At 59.9% G+C, this 16,306-nt stretch overlaps 1 protein-coding gene across 4 annotated transcripts in view; it reads right to left on the reverse strand.

The window, feature by feature from the left end:
* TTC28 (tetratricopeptide repeat domain 28) overlaps positions 1-16,306 on the reverse strand; it is a 270,751-nt gene that overhangs the window by 65,950 nt on the left and 188,495 nt on the right. For all 4 annotated transcript variants that reach the window (XM_090062067.1, XM_090062070.1, XM_090062068.1 and 1 more), the window contains 3 exons: positions 15,199-15,346; positions 12,574-12,846; positions 11,291-11,421 (listed from right to left, as the gene is read on the reverse strand). In XM_090062067.1, coding sequence (XP_089918193.1) covers positions 11,291-11,421; positions 12,574-12,846; positions 15,199-15,346 — 552 coding nt within the window. The remainder of the gene's footprint in view (positions 1-11,290; positions 11,422-12,573; positions 12,847-15,198; positions 15,347-16,306) is intronic.

Here is a 16,306-nt window from a genome sequence, read left to right on the forward strand (position 1 = left end):
CACCGACGAACGCTGCTCACCTCTGCTGCTGCTCTCGCTGCACCCGACCAGGCTTACACCCCCAGGAACTCTTCTGTTGCCAGAGCAGCATGGCAAACCTAAACGAGGGCAGTTTATCCTGCAGCAAAACCCTGCTACGTTACTGCCATTTAGCTTCCACTTACCACCAGTTAGAGTGGACACATCGAATGCTTACTGCAGGTGGGGTGGGTGCCCAGTAACCCTCAGCACACACACCCAGGCCAAACTGGTCTGTGCCCCACAAGGCAGATGTGGCCCAAGCCAGGACAGTCCTGGGCGAGCCCTTCGGGAAGGAAGGCCATGGTGCGTAGTGGGTGGCTCCGTCCCCTTTAGCAGCTGCAAGAAGGACAGAGGCTCGGGGTCTCCCCGGGCCCCAACCCCACAGCCACTCCTTGTTCCCTGGCAGTGCAGGCTCCTGCCTCCGTCCGGGGCCAGGCTGATCAGCTCAGCTCACAGCAGCCCGAGCCTCCTGCTATCCAGGAGGAACCTGTCCAGGGAGCTTCAGACAGAGGTTGCTGGGGGCTCACTCTTCATGGCAGACCCCCCCAACTTTCAGTGCGGCCGTGGCTGATCACGGGGGTCACAGCAGATGCCAATGCCACCTGCCCAGCCCAGGGAGCGGGGAGAGCAGCCCAGCTGCAGGAATCCACATCAAGGCTACTCCCCTGCTCCTCCCTGCCAGCTGCCACAAGCCCCCAGGAGGGCACGGTAAGACGACTGCCACGGGGAGAACCGAATGGACGGGAGCCGCAGCCTGGCCCTGCCTCGCACAGCTGGCGGGTGGATGCGCGGTGGGGACAGTGGGCTCTGGAGCTCGCCGAGAGCTCACAGCACCGCCGGACAGGATAGGGCAAGCAGCAGCAGGAGAAGCACCCAGCTGCCATCAGCCCAGCATGCCAGGCTGGTGGAAGATGAGCCTGGAGCAGCTCCGTGCAGCCACGGAAGACGCTGGATTTGCACCGGTCGTCCCGCGGGCGGTCTGGCCCCGACTAATCGGCTGCACATGTTCTGATGAGCTCACCTCGTGCTAATGTGCCCCATGCTGAGCTGCCCGGAGTGGAAAGACTGAGGACACTCCTGCTTCTAGCCAGCTCTGCCAGCACGAGAGTGCAGGGACCCCTTTGACAGCAGCATGTGCAGAAGCCTCGAGGGAGACGGAGGAGGAAGCTGCAGCTGCGCCTTGGCGAGGAGCCTCTGAGCAGCCAGACCAGGTACGCCGGGGTGCAGGGTGCTGGGATGGGGGGCACGCCGGGGGCAGGCACCTGCACTCCTCCCTCTCCCCATGCAAGGCCTGGGTGAACCAGTCTGAGCCCGAGGGCGCGTGGGGCTGCGGCTCAGCCTGGAGCACTGGTGACGTGCTGGATGCACCGCGGGAGGCACGGGGTGCAGCGGGGCCCTGTGCCACGGTCTGGGGAGGGGCAGCGCGAGGCTGCCTCGAAGGACTGTCAGGCCTGCAGCGGCCTCTCTCCGTGGCGAGGAGCCCCCGGCCGCACTCCCCTCTCTTTTCTAACACAACTGGCAAGGAACAGGCACAAAACACTCCCTTCCTCTGAACAGGGGCACGTGCGGGGCTCGGACAGAAAGCCAAGCACCTAGAGCTTTGCTGGCTGTTAAAGATGCTGCCTGCACCAACGGAGCCCGGCGGGGGGGACACCTGGAAAGCATCTCCCCTCCTTTCCGGGCAAGGGAGGCTGCAGAGCTCGGACTCGCTCCGTCTCCCCTGCTGCATCTTCTGTCAGAAAGCGAAATCCGACCAGCAGCTCCCGCAGCTGCAGCTGACAGAACGCAGGCAGCGGGAAGCGCAGCTCCGGTGCTGGCGTGTGCGCGCGCACACACGGCTTTACAGGGGGCTGGGGAAGGCCAGCGCGCGGCAAACCCGGCACACGGAGCAGTCATGCAGAGGCAGCGTTCACGAGTCTCCGCCTGAATTCAGACGCGCAGCTTATGCTCGTCGCCCAGCAGCCGTATTTCTCTCACGCTCTCCTGCCAGGAAGGGTGGCCCTGGTCACACGCCACAGACTGTCATCCTCCACTGGGCTTCATCGCGCCCGCGCTCTGATGGCAGCTGGGCCCTGGGGCTGGTGCGCTCTGCTGGGGAAGGGGACAGGCTTGGGGCTGGTCATTGTTCCAGCAGCCCTGGACTGTCCCCGGTCCTCGGGCCCCTCCGAGACGTGGCGCAGCGCTCAGGGCCTGCTGGGGTCTGATGCTCTGGAGATGCTGCTCACCTGCGCTGCGCATCAGGGCTGATTCACACCACCTGCTTCCCCCAATGCCTGAGGAAAGGGCTCCACGAGCTGGCCCTGAGGCTATGACACCAGGCCAGCCCAGCTAGATGAGCAGCTCACTGTAGCTGGCTGTCGCTCAGCTCCTGGGCTGCCCGCCCTGGGAGCCCTCACCCCAACAGCGCACTGGCTGCCACCACCCCCTGGCCAGTCCCTACCCGGCACATGGGCAGCAGGCGCCCGTCTACATTCAGGTTTCGGGAGCAGAGTCAAACCCACGTCCACAAGGGCAGAAAACCCTGGGAAGCATCCTCAGTGCAGGCGGACGCTCGCTGTGCTCCGACTCATTTTCCTTGGCCCTGGGACCAGCCCAACCCTGCTCCGCGCCTCTCACCTCCCCAGTCCAATCAGGCTTCTGCCCCTGACCCAAGCAGCTCGTTTGGCCACGGAGTATGCACTTCTGCTCCTCCGAAGGCACACGTTACATGACGGGAGCATGTTCAGCCTCACCGGGGATGCAACGGCGGTCGTGCCACCAGCCACAACCGCAGCGCTCTCCCTGGGAGCCGGGACTGGCCCAGAGGGGTGGCACTGGGCACAGCACCCATCACTGAGCCACAAGATACTGGCTCTGGCCAGGGCCCTGATGCGCAGGCAGGGACGGGAGATCCCACCCGCAAGCGCCTGTGCAGGGTGGTCCAGAGGTGACCCAGACTGGCCCGCTCCGACGGCTGCACTCTCGGGCCCCATCATGGGGGTCATGGTTAACCACAAGATGAACATGAGCCTGCAATGCGATGCTGCAGCTAGTAAAGTGACCAAAACGCTGCCTCGCATCTGTAGATGCTTCTCAAGCAGATCCCAGGACGTCATTCTCCCCTTGTACTCGGCCGTGGTGAGGCCGTGGCTGGAGTACTAGAGCCCAGTTTTGGGCTCCACAATTTAAAAAGGATGTGGAGAAGCTTGAGAGGGTGCAGAGGAGAGCCACGTGATCAGAGGTCAGGAAAACAGACCTTACAACAACAGGATGAGAGCCATGGGGCTCTTCTGCCTGGAAAAGCACAGGCTCAGGGGTGATCTGATGGCCACCTATAAGCTTATCAGGGGTGACCACCAGGATCTGGGGGAGCGTTTGTTCACCAGAGCGCCCCAAGGGATAACAAGATCAAATGGTTACAAACTCCACTGTGACCGGTTCAGGCTGGACACAAGGAAGAACTTCTTCACTGTCCGAGCCCCCAAGGTCTGGAACAGACGGCCGCTGGAGGTGGGTCAAGCGCCTACTTTGAACGCCTTCAAAATACATTTGGATGCTTATCTTGCTGGGATCCTATGACCCCTGCTGACTTCCTGCCCCTGGACAGGGGGCTGGACTCGATAATCCTCTGGGGTCCCTTGCAGCCCGAAAGTCTATGAAATCTATGAAATCATTAGGCAGCTCCAGTTTGGCCCTAAAGGCTCCCCTGGCATCTAGACAGACAGGTGCCAGCATGGCACCTGAATCCTCGCACCCATCTGGGGTCTGACCGACCCCGGCAGCACCGAGCTACACAGGCACTGGACACAGAGCAGGACGGAGCAGTCACTGGGGAGCAGCTGGCCGAGGTTCTGGGCTGTCCTTGGCGTGAGAGACACCGCCCAGATCTCCCCCTTCCAGGACACTGCCCTAATCCCCTAGCCAGGCCAGAAGCCTCTGCCTTAAAGCAGAGCTACCGAGCGGCCTGAATGCAAGATGCCTGGGGCCAGAAGGATGGCTGCCCTCTGCCCAGTGCCAGAGGTGCTCCCCTGGGGTGGCCCAAGACCCCGGTCCTGCTCCCAGGGATGTTCCTGTAGCCAGCGACTGTCTAGTGCAATGGTCACAGAGAGGCTTGAGGGCAGGAGCCAGAGGCACCAGGGCCTCTGGACCAGTCCTTGGAGGTGCCCGAATCTCCATTAACTGCACAGGAACCCTCAGCATCCCAAATCAACACCGCTGAGCTCCCCTCACCCGGGACCAGCCCCATGCGGAGGGATGAGCAAGGACCCAGCTCTGGCCCTCAGCACCCCACTAGGAAAAGCCAAAGTGCTCGTGAGCCCGACAGCCTCTGGAGCGATTTCCTGTGGTCCCAAGGAGCAGATGCAGACCAGGACAACGGGGAGAGCAGCAGGTCGGAGCTTCCTGCAAAGCTTCAGAGCTGAGCAGGGGTCACCGGCTCAGGCAGGGGAGCTCTGGAGCAGCTGTTCACCACGATGGGAGCAGCGTGGGAGCCAGCGCTCCCCTGCAGCCATTTGTATCTGACACAAGTGTTTATTTATTCCAGCTACTGACTTTGTAAATTAGGGATTTTATGCAAACAATAGTTCTGAGCCACTAACCTAGAAAAAGAGAATTTTCCACGCTGCAGCAGGGCTAAATTAATGGATCATCTGGAGTAATGTGTTCATTATCCAATTTGTGTCTTTGATCTCTCCCCATGCACTTCAAAGTGCCTCTACTAGTCTGCCACACGCACAAAGTCCCCGTCGCCCTGATGAAACACAGGGCAGCAGCCCTGGGGCAGGCGCAGACCCTGTGGCGCGGACCCTTGCAGCCACATCTTCCTGCAGGACTTTTCCCCAAAACGTTCACTGCTGCACGTAGCGCCAGCCCGCCTCTGCTCGGAGCTCATGCCCCGCGGCCCCAAGCACGGGGCGGGACGACAGGAGAGCTCGGTCTCCAGGGCCCGACCATGGGGCGCATCTGTGACAATACCAACAAGAACAGGTCCAACAGCGAGGCTGTTCTTATGAGGCTTCACGCCTCCATGTCAACAGGCCTGAGATCCACCAGCAGGCCTCTCCTGGGGCCATCCGACGGGGGAAGGCTCCGAGAAAGGCCAGCCCCACAACTGGCTTTCCCCTTCGCACTGCAGAAAACCTGATCCAAGCAGAGCAAAGCAGACAACCTGCCTGCTGCCAGCACGTCACAGCGCAGGGACCGCAGCGGGGCCGACAGCACAGCCCTGCGCCAGGGAGGCGCGCCATGTCACTTCTTCCCGGCCTCGGGGCCCCAGGTGCCCGGTGCGGCAGCGTTAACACAGGGGGGTGCGAGCGGCCACGTCACACATGGGTAAAGCACCAGCCCAGCTGGTGCTGGAGCCCTGTCCGCTGGAAAGAGCCCCTTGCAGGCTCAGGTCACTTTTCCTTCAACGACAAGGTGCTAGCTTACAGCAAGCAGAGGCCATCCCCAGCGCAGTCCCCAGACCATGGGGTGGTCTGGTGGGCAGGCAGGCTGGTGGCCCACTGACCCATTGCTAGCCTCGCTGCCTGGCCTGGCCTCCTTCCCCTCCTCTCTGCACACAAGGGCTCCAGGAAACGGTCTCTTCCCCAAGCTCAAGCCATTTCAGCTTCTGCCTTCTCCCGCCCCAGGGGAAGGGCTGAGGTAACAACAACCCATTTTCCTGGCTTTGCTCCTCTACTCCATTGGTGCCCAGGAGAGGGGGACGCTGTCCTTTGATAAAAGGTCCAATTTAGCCTGGGACATGCTGGCCAGTGCAGCCTCGACCGCTGCCAGCTCCCAGTGGCTTGCTGGCAACATCCTGCCTCTCCGCAGATCTATGCTGGCAGCCCATGTTCACGCAAGCACTAATTTTATTCTAGCTGGTTTATGATTTCGCTTGGTCTCCCTGCTATTTTTAAACGCAGGGCTGTAATAGAAGGCGTCGGAAGGCCCCCGAGACAGAGAAGCGATTACGCTGCGGAGCCTGCGGTCCCCGCGGCCTCTGCAGGACGGGAACCCGAGCGCGGCGGCAGGGAGCCTTCAACGGCTGACCGGAGCGTACATGGCTCCACATCCCTCACTGCCTGCGCTCCCTCCTCCCGGGCCCTCGCATCCCCCACTGCCCTTGCCAGCCCTCTCCATACGGGAGGGGAAAGGCAAACCCTGAAGGGGAGTCAGGGTGGCACCAGCTGGTGCTGCAAGCTGCAGGGCCACCGGCACATCCACCTATGGGGTCACCCCGTGTCAACCACACTTGCAGAGATCTCCCGAGCCCCCGACTTACCATCCCGCCTGCGACAGCAGGCACAGCTACCCTGCTTCCAGCTGCCAGCCTCCGCTGCCTGGCGCAGCAGGCTTGTGGGGCCACAGCTTTCCTAATGCAGGGCTACGTGCAGCACAGTCTATGCTCACCTCGTCTTTCTCCTGCCACGCGGGCTAGGAACCATGGGGCTGGGCGCACGGCGCAATGCAGCCAGCGGCTGCTCATCTCTGGCTGCTCTGCACAGCACCGAGGTCCAGGCGCATGAGCTGCAGAGCCAGGAGAAGCCCCGTGTTTCCCCCAGGCGGGCAGGTGTGATGCTAGCAGGCGCTGGGCCAGGTCCCCGAGGGCTCTCCCTGCACTGGTTGAGCCTGCGTTGGATGCTGCAGGCACTGCCTCCACTGGCTTCCTATGTACTCGTGGTCAAGAGAACGACAGCCAGTATGTAGCCAAATCCCAGTGGAGACAAGGGGCAGGCAGCTTTTCCTATGCGGCGAATCCTCCCTACCCTTATCTTCAGCTGAGTTCACCTGGGGACGCCACGCCGCACGGCCCGTCTCTGTGCGGATGCTACGGGGAGCGCGCTAATGTGCATGGTGCTCTTGCTGCCAGAATGCACCTTCCTGGGACTGAGGATGGCTCCAGCTGCACTTGCCAAATGCTTGCTGGCATTGCACCTCAAAAGGAAAGGCCCTGCTGTGTGACAGGGCCGTGAGCCTGACCAGGAGAGGGACCTGCACCCTGGAGATCTGTGGTTTGCTGGGAACCCCTGCTCCCCACTCCTCTGGCACCCTGAGTTTTCCCAGAGACAGCCAGCTTGTAGCACATCTCCTGTAACATACCAAGGGCTGAGGGGCAGTGGGTAACGAACGGCCCCAGCTCTCTGCCTCCCCGGGACTCTGCAGTCGCTGCACCGCATCCCAGGGGACCCGCTCCTGCTCCACCAGGAATGAGTGCAGATGCCAGCAGCCAGCTCCTGGCAGCTATGGCTGTCACAGGTGAGCCCTCATGTGCCATGAACTGGGACTGATCTCTGCTCTGGGTTTCCAGGTCAGCAGGGCTCATCCTCCAGTCTGGCCTCTAGCACAGGCCTGCCCATGAAATCTCCCTAGGTAGCTCATGCCTCTGGCCCTTGATGCCAGGGCTTGCCAAAGCATACCTGCTTGCAAGACACGCACCTTGAAGTGACAGCTCCCAGCACTCCTGGGTGACTCGGTCCAACAGCCAACCACTCGCACCACTGAAACCCACTCTGCGTTTGCAGCCTCGGTTTGTCTAGCTGCAGCTTCCAGCCTTCGATCCCACAGCCTGCTGGCTGGTGGACCAGCCGGCTCTCCTGTGATCAGGAGCCTGCCCCAGGTTGCAATCCAGTCACCTCTCGATCGCCTCCCAGGCAAACCGAAGAGGATGCGAGACTCACTGTCTTGCCGTGCACCAGCTCTGACTTCGGGCACACACACGGCAACAAAGAACAACACGGCTGTGTCCGGACCTGCACTGACCTTGCTTCTCCAGTGTCCAGCTTTCCCCTGCTCCTCACGCCCTGCATCTCCTACGTGCGGTGCCAGTTCACACAGGTTTAGAAAGCGCTTCTGTCATTAAGGCTGGAAGCCCTCGCTGGCACCATGGGAATAGCAGCAAGAAAGGCTGGCAGATGCTTATTATTTTCCTGTGCGAGATAATGGGCAGTCCACGTGCACGCTGTCATGTCAGTGACAGACAAAACAAGGGTTGGTTCAGGAAAGCGGCGCTGCGGCCTGCGCGGGCTGGGATCCATGTAGCACTTGCCAGCGCACGTTCTAACACCAGGAAAACAAAGGCAACACATGTTGGCTGCATGGTAGCCAGGTCGGCTTAGATGCTGGCTCCGTCCTTCCTCCTTTAAGCCATTCACGATCCCAGCAATGTGCGGTGCGCCATCGTCTCAAGACAGAGGCAGCTTAACTAACTGCCTCCATCTGGCTGCAGCTGTGTCGGGGCATGAGACCAGCCGGAACCAGAGCCCTGCCGTCCCGAGGACGCCGTCTCCCCGTCTCTGCAGAGCAGGAGTCAGGTCAGGATCTGACTAGTGCCTGAACAGAGCTGGCTGGCACGCAGCTGTGGGGATTGGGCTAGCTGGCCCTTCCCGAGCTGCAGGCTGCGCAGTGTGCTGCACAGCTGCCCAGCATTCAGGGCCCGCCCCAGCACGGGGGTCAAGCCTCGCGCAAGTGATGGATCCAGCTGCAGCTGCATGCACAGCGGCGCACCCGGGGGGGGTTCCACAGCAGCAAACACTCCCACCCTCACACGGGCATCCAGTTCGGACCTGCAGCACAAGGATGCTCATGGCACTTGCCTCATTGTGGCACTGGAGAGACTCAGAGATGCTGGTCCCAGGCCGCTCCCAGGCCGTGGACCGATGGCTGGCAGCTGCTGTCCTGGCATCTCTGCGACCCATCTGCTGAAGCAGAGATCACCTGCCCTGCTCACCCCAGGGACCCGCGAGGTAGCTGTGGAGTCAGACGGCAGCTGCTGCAATGGGGAGCTGGGCTCACCATGCCTGCCCCTCAGGAACTGGTGGCAAGGCGTTTCCCCAGGCCCCCCAGGCCAGGAAAACATGGGGTGTTTGTTTCATCCCCGTGGCCTGCAAACACCCCATCACCTGGACAGCCCCTTGCACCCCGGGCTCGTGGCTCTCCTGGGGGAACGCTGGAGGTGAATTAACCACCTTCTGTCGCCGTCATTTCCAGCCTGCTCCAACCCTGCTGTCACTGGGATGGACTAATGCAGTCACACCGTTACCATACACGCACACATATGTATGAGCACATGCACGGGGCGCCTGTCTCTCTCGATATGCTGTTACCCCCGAAGACAATGGTTTGCCAGCATACTCTTGGTAGGGGCAGAGATGAGGGGTGCAGCCAAACACCACTGTTAACAGGAGCTGAACCAGTCTTCTCCTCCTACAGCAGCTGTGGCACATTTCTCATCACCTAGGAGCAAGCCGGTCCTTCAGCCCATGTGCTCCACACAGCTGATGCAAGCGTCCCTGTTCTGTGGCTTGCACGGAGCAGCGAGGCCTGGCTCTGATGGATACAGGGTCCACTGGCACTCTGTCCTGGGCTGAAGGAATATTCGATCCCGCAGAAGCCTGTGGCACATACATCGCTGCAGCAGCTGGAGAACCCAATACTCCCCGGGAGGACAGAGGTCTCTGGTACAAAGGAGCATTTTTACCTTCTAAGCCAATTCCCTGTACCGTTGGAGGTAAAACAATTACCTCATTACAGTCGCACACAAAACTCCCTTCTGGTGGAATTCACATCAGCACTATTGCAACTTTATAATAATATTCATGTTATAAAAACGTCTGCAAAAGAAGCCAAGAAAAACAGCTTTGTGTTCAGAGGAAGCTCTGTGGTCAAGATGATGTCATCAGAAAGCGCCAAATTAATTTCCTGTGGTTACATCCTACAGGAAATCCAAGAAGCTCGGCTTTCTCACAAACCCAAGTAGCCGTTTGTTGTCAATAGCTGCTAATTGTGTACCCAGATGTGTTATAAAATGAAAACTATTGTGATTAGGCTCCATGTCTCTGGATCCTAGAGCACCGAGGCTGGATACCAAAAGCCCTTGGGCTTCTCCTTGACCCAGCTCTCGCCGGGCTCTGACGCGATGCCCATCATCGCTGCTTTGACACGGGTGCACACAACTAAAGCAGGGGCTGGGCACTCTTCCTGCCCCTTCCCTTCCCTTCCCTTGGGCACAGTGCTCCCAGCCAGGGCACTGGGTCTGGCCAGCAAACAGCCCGGCGCCCGCAGGCAGGGAGCTGGAAGAAGGAGTAGGAGAGACGGTCGTGCAGACAAGGCTCTCAGCATGCACAGGGACAGCAATAAGGTGATGGGTAGCAGCTTCCCAGACTCGAGTGAATGGAAACTGTGAAACCAGGGGTGGCTAGAGAGATCTTCCAGCTGGTAAAATAATCAAGAGATGATCTGGTAGTTCCCTGCCCTCCCCCAGCTTCTCCATAACCCAGTAGAAGGCACATTTCCTACAGATTTATATGATATTTTAAGCAGAAAACGGCACTTGAGGAAGCTGGCAACCATCTAAACTGGAAGGTCTCGACCAAGCCTGGGTGGGAAGCTCACACCCGCTGCTCCATCTGGCTCACGGACAACCCCCCCAACCTCAAACCAAGCCAGCACAGGCGTGCTCGACTCGCAGCCCCTCATCTGCAACAGCTGTCATGCAGTCAGGCCTGGCATCCTTTGCCCCAAGAAAGCGCCTCAAGCAGCAAACCCATGTGGATGCCACCCCCCACCCACAAGCCTCTCCCCGTGCCCACTCCACACACACGGCATGTCCTGAACAGCTCGAGACACAAGCTTTGGTTCCTGTAACCTGCACTGTTACAGCTCTCTCCTTCCAAGGACTTCACGCAGGCAAGCCCGCGGGACACGGCCTGCTCCTCTGCCCTGGCAGGAGGCCTGTGTTAGCACCCTGGAAGCTGCAGATCAAGCACGGGAGGAATGTATCAAGCTATGCCGCCACCACACTCACGCCACCCTGTGTGCTCAGAGCTGTCATCTGCACGTTTAAAAAGAGCTTGATGGCACTGCTTCCCCCTCCCCACCCAAATGCAACTGGTTCAGGCAGACCGTGAGTTCCCGGGGCAGAGATCCTGCTACATGCTTGGAAAGGGCACTGCCTGGCCTTGCACTGCGGCAGCCCACACCGGTACCAACACAGCTGTGCCCAGGCACCCCAGCCATGCTCAGGGCCTCACTCTGCAGGGTGCTGTGCACACCCCCAAAGCACAGCCAGAGGACAGAAGATAAAGCAAAGCCGCAGGGAGGTGGAGACCTGCCCAGGTCATGGGGAAGACGAGAGGCAGACAGGCAGCACCCGGGTCCCCAAAACCCTATGCCAATACAGCAGCCACAGGCCAGGCTGCCCCCATAACAACCACCTGGTGAAACGTCAGCAGGACAGAGTCACGCAGCTTCAGGCTTCCCAGAGTGGCAAAGGGCCCCCGCCCCACAGTCTGTTTGATAAGTGTCCTACCTCTCTGTCCTTGAGTTTCATAGCGAGCACCAGCTGATGCCTGTGGTTAGTGAGGGCCTCTCGGTAGTTTCCCTTGGAGAAGAATGCGGAGCCCAGGTTCCCGTGAGCTCGGCATTCTCCCGTCTGGTCACCTGGGTCAAAGCAAACAAAACAGGCGTCAGGCAACGGAGGTGATGAGGAAGAGCAAAGCACGGCACGAGCAGCACGCTGGGCGAAGGATGCTCCAGGGCTGCGCGGGGGCCAGGAAGAGCCCAGACACACAGCCAGAGCTCTGTCCCCCCAGACCTCACGGAGGGCAGCAGGACTTCTCTGGGTCACCACCAGGCTCTGGCTCAGCATCACTCTCATCCCGTCTTTGGCCCAGAACATGCCACCAATTTCCTTTTCCCAAGCTCACTCTCTGTTCAAGACATAGGTAACTCATGCCTGTGAAAGTGCAGGGCTGGGATTCCCAGGCTTAGGCCGGGCTCCAGCTGGTGAAAAGTGGGCCAAGGACCCCTGCCGAGACAGCCCTCTGCACCACCTGGCAGTGTCATGTTCATCCAAAGCACTCCTAAATAAATGACTCCAGCCCGGCAGGCACAGATTAGACTGCGAGCACAAAGTAAAACTGCGCGTGCGCTGGCACGAGCTGACTCAGAGAGAAGTTGAAGTGTCACACGTGCAGATCAGTACATCCATGTACCTGACACGCAGCACCCTGCTCCTGCCCTCGTGTCCCCGCGCTGCTCTGCCAATGCACGCCGCTACTGCCCACCACACTCCCACCCCGGGGTGCCTGCCCTTCCGGACTTGGCCCCCATCTCTGACCTACAGCATCTCCAACCAACAGTGCACGGCTCTCAAACCTTCCCCAGGAAGCTTCTCACTGTCACCCTGTCCCTCCCGTTCAGTCCACAGGCTCCACTCCTGACCAGCTGTGCCCCAGGAGGTGCCTGAGAGGCCAAGGCACCCAAGTACCGCACTCCCCCAATCCTGACAAACACCAGTGGTTTCACTGGGGCTGGAGCACCCAGGCCTCAGAGGGGCTAAGCCGACTGATGAGCCCTTGACATGCGGCACAGGGAGCCCCAGGAGCGCCCCTCTAGGCCTCGGCAGGGAGTTGCCTTGCCAGCTCCATGCACAGATGCACGTGCTGCTCGACCAGAGCAAACGCGAGGCAGACCTCCGGGGACGTGCCAGCAGCTGGTTGGGACGCTGCCCTCCTTCGCACCACTGATCTGCTCCTTTGGTATCAACTGGCCGCGAACCGGGGAATGGAGCGACCGAAGGGAAAACTCTACCTAAAGTCTTGGCTACGTCCAAGTCCTGCTGCATGTATCCGGTGCTTTTCTCGGTATTCCCCAGAGACCAGTAAGCGCTGCTCAGCGCAGAAAACACCGATCCCCTCAGCTTCAGGCTGCAGGTGCCTATCTTCAGGGCGGCTTCCAACACAACCACAGAGGCACCGTGATGGCCTGCGGTCAGGAGCTCCTGGCCAATGACGGACACCACCACAAAGGGGCTCTTGTCCAGCTTCATCTTCTGCAGCTGCTGGTATGTTGGCTCGAGGGACTCTAGAAGAGGGAGGGAAAGCAAGATTACGCAACCAGCCGACGGGCACAGATGCCTCCAGGAGCCCATCAGCCTGCCCAAAGAGGAGGGGACAAAGTGACACTGGCTCAAATCCAGCCCTTGTCAGACATGTTCTTCAGAGCCCCAAGCAGGGAGCCCATGGCAGCGACAAGGGGAAGGGCGCATGGTGACTAGCGCAATCTGATGGCCCTTCTGCCACCTGGTCTCTCCCTCTGCATCTGGGGGCTCTGGGTGCTGCCGAAAGCTCTGCTGGCAACAAGCCCCTCAGAGTAGAGAGCTGCATGGCAGCCCCTCGCTTGGGTCCGGAGACCAAGCCGGTCAACAGGGGACAAGCAAGGAGGCTGCTACGTTCTGCAGGGCACAGAAGAAACGGGCCAGGATCAGCGCGCCACAGGCACGGCATTCTTGCTGCTGCATAAGAAGCATTTGACAGCACATCTAGAAATCCCAGTGCCCACTGGGGTGCTGCAGCCTGGCACTGGATGCCCAGAGCCTGAGACAGGGGAGAAACAACAGGAAGGGGAAAGCGGCAAGGACGGACCTGCTCAAACCATGGGCCACGGATGGGCCGCAGACACCCGTGGGTGGTGGGCGCCACGTTGATGTCCAGACTGCACCTTGCGGAGCCCCCGCCGGTGCCAGACTGCAGTAATGATTAGTCTAATTGGTTTTACCATGCACGTTACTCCTTCCGTTGTGCATCCCATAAAGGGCGGCAATAAGGCTGGGCTCTTAACTCTGCACCGCTCCACCCAACCATGCTGCGTTAAAATGTAATTTTTAAAATTTATGACTGAATCGCATTTCTCAAGGAGGCTGCTCTCGCCTGAATCAACATTACCACAGCAACCTCAAAAAGCCATTTGCGCCCTGCTTCCATTATTCCTGCTCCCCAGCAATTACTGAGCAGGTGTACAAGGAGCAGAGCGCATTTTAACGCCTGCCCGGCAGCGAGCAGGCTGGCTAGGATGCGTATGACGAGCAATACCCTGGTCATACCCCAGGTTCAACATGGACAGCAGGAGACGGACTGCTCCAGGGTCCTGCCTGACAGGGGCCAGATGCAGCAAGGGAAGGCATGAAGCCACCGGGATGCATTGCTAGATTCATTGCTACTCGCGCAGCTTTCCCGACAGGCCTGGGACCGGGAGCCATGCAGGAATTCAGTCCCTGCCCCCAGGAGTTAACAGTCTTAATTTGATGAGCAGCCAAATGCACAGGGGAGGGGCCTGGAAGGGAAAATATTGCTGAACAAAGGGAAGTGAAATGTCACCCCCGGAAAACCAGTGAGGAGCAAGCGGTGTCACGTTGGCTGCTCTATGCACGACACCTTTGCTTTTGCAGCCATCCTCTTGTCAGAGGGAGCAGGCCGGGCCACGTGGGGCAGTCATAGAAAGGAAGCCAGGGCGCTTCATGGCTTTCGTGGGCTGCTGCCTGGGGAGGGCAGCACTGGGCCAGGGCTGGGCATCCGCGGCTGCTGGATGCATTTCACCTAGGAACGGCCTGGTCTCTCCCACTCTCTGCCTGCAGCTTTTGGGATCCTGACCTCCCTGTGCTAAAGATGCTGGACTTGTCCCAAGGGATTGGAGGACTGCTGTGGCTCATAGGGGGCCCCATGGGCAGGGGTGCTGCCCAGCTACACCCAGGGCACTGTGCAGAGTGGGCACCGGAGGCAAAGCGTCAGTGAACTCAGCACCCATTGGCACAGACCTTTTAAGCAGCAGCAGCTCAGACTGAGGAAGGTAATTAGTCTGGGAGGTAACCACTGCGCTGAGAAAGCCCCAGACTAATTCACCTCGGAGGGAGGGAGAGAAAATGCTGTGAAGGGGAACCACTGGCAAGGAGGTTTTCTCATTTCAGCTGTTTGGCCTCCAAGCCCCAGAGCTCCCAGCAGCATCTGCTGAGAGTCAGAGCTGATCAGCACCGAGCTCCCCACTGGGAAAGGCCATTAGACCACTCCAGAAAGAGAGCTTGCAAAAGAAACAGATTAGAAGCAGTGCAGAGCGGGGGGAGCTGCCTCCCCCCTCCAGGGGAGGTAAAGGTCCCTCTGCCCTGGGCAAGGGGACGTTATGGGCTAGGGGGCTCAAATCATCCCAAGCTCCAGGCTGTTTCCTGGAGAGACCCCGATCAGCAGCACTGGGCTGCAGGGTGTTGGCAGGCACAAAGAATGCGTGAACCCTCTTGCAAGGCACACAGAGGCCTCAAATGCTCACAGGTCTGTTCACCCCCCACAGAGCAAACCGGGCACGCGGATGCCCTGCAGCATCGTGGGCCTGTGCTGGAAGAACAGCAGAGCCAGCGTGGCACGCTAGTCACGCCTGCCCGGTGCTTACCTCGCATGGGAGACTTCATGGCGGCTTCCACCATCCCAACCAGAAGCTGCAGGCTCTTCGGGTCCTGAGCCAACCCTGACGCGAAAGCTGCCAGTGCATCTGCATGGCGCCCAAGGTACTGAAGGGCAACACCCTGTCGGAAGTATGCCTGCGAAGACAAGAGAGCGTGCCTGGTTACTGACCTGCGGCAGGCACGGAGCCACTGCTGCTCGCCCTGCCCTCGTGCCAGGGGATGTGGAGGCTGCCGAGCACAACACAGCGGCCCTTCCAGGTCAGGCCAAGACCAGGAAACCTGAAGCTGCCATTTGGTTCCCTCAGTCCCTTTGCTCTGGGACAGCTCAGCCAGCCCTCGGAGGGGCTCTCATGTGCTGCTGCAGAGTCCAGCGACAGTCCGTGCCATTTAAACCCAACATCTGCTATCTGGCTCCCCACTTCCCCCCTCTCCAAGCCCTTGTGCTCCCTGCTCAACCACGCGAGTGCAAACCCTCCCTGCCTGCCAGCACCTGCTGAGGAGCCAGTCCCAGGGAAACCGTCGTGTAAGGCACCCAGGGAGAAACTGCTTCAGGATGCACAGACACCTGCCCTGTCCCCCAGTGCCAGGACTACTGGCATTACCAGGCTCGCTCCCCTTGCCTCCATTATCACCAACAATGAGCAAGCAGCCCTTAGTAACAATCCCTCCTAATCGCTGCTCTTTTATACTCAAAGAGGGACTCTATATTCAGACCCACTGAGCAACTGGCCCCAAAACCCGCTTCCCCACCTCCAGCCAGGCTAGCCATGCTGGAGCCCCCGACACAGCACCAGGGCCAAGCGCAACGAGAGGTGCTGGCAGAGGCAGGCGGGCACACGTGGTTCTTCCTGCACGTGTAGGTTGGGTTAATTTCAGAGGGAAGGCTTCGACGGGCGCAGGAAGGACCAGAGCGCCACAGGGAGCCAGCCAAGGGATGGGCAGAGGGACACGGCGCTAGCCACACTGCAGCAGGTGGACTGGACACAAGGAGGCGGCGGCCAGGAGACCAGTTACAGCAATCCAGGCAAGAGGACTGATGCAAGGAGCAGGGCTGATGGGGACTACAAGCCAGGGATTTACAGGTGCTCACACTGG

This window comes from Crocodylus siamensis, chromosome 9, assembly GCF_052110815.1.
Source record: "Crocodylus siamensis isolate JL-2025a chromosome 9, ASM5211081v1, whole genome shotgun sequence".
NCBI classification, from domain to species: Eukaryota; Metazoa; Chordata; order Crocodylia; family Crocodylidae; genus Crocodylus; species Crocodylus siamensis.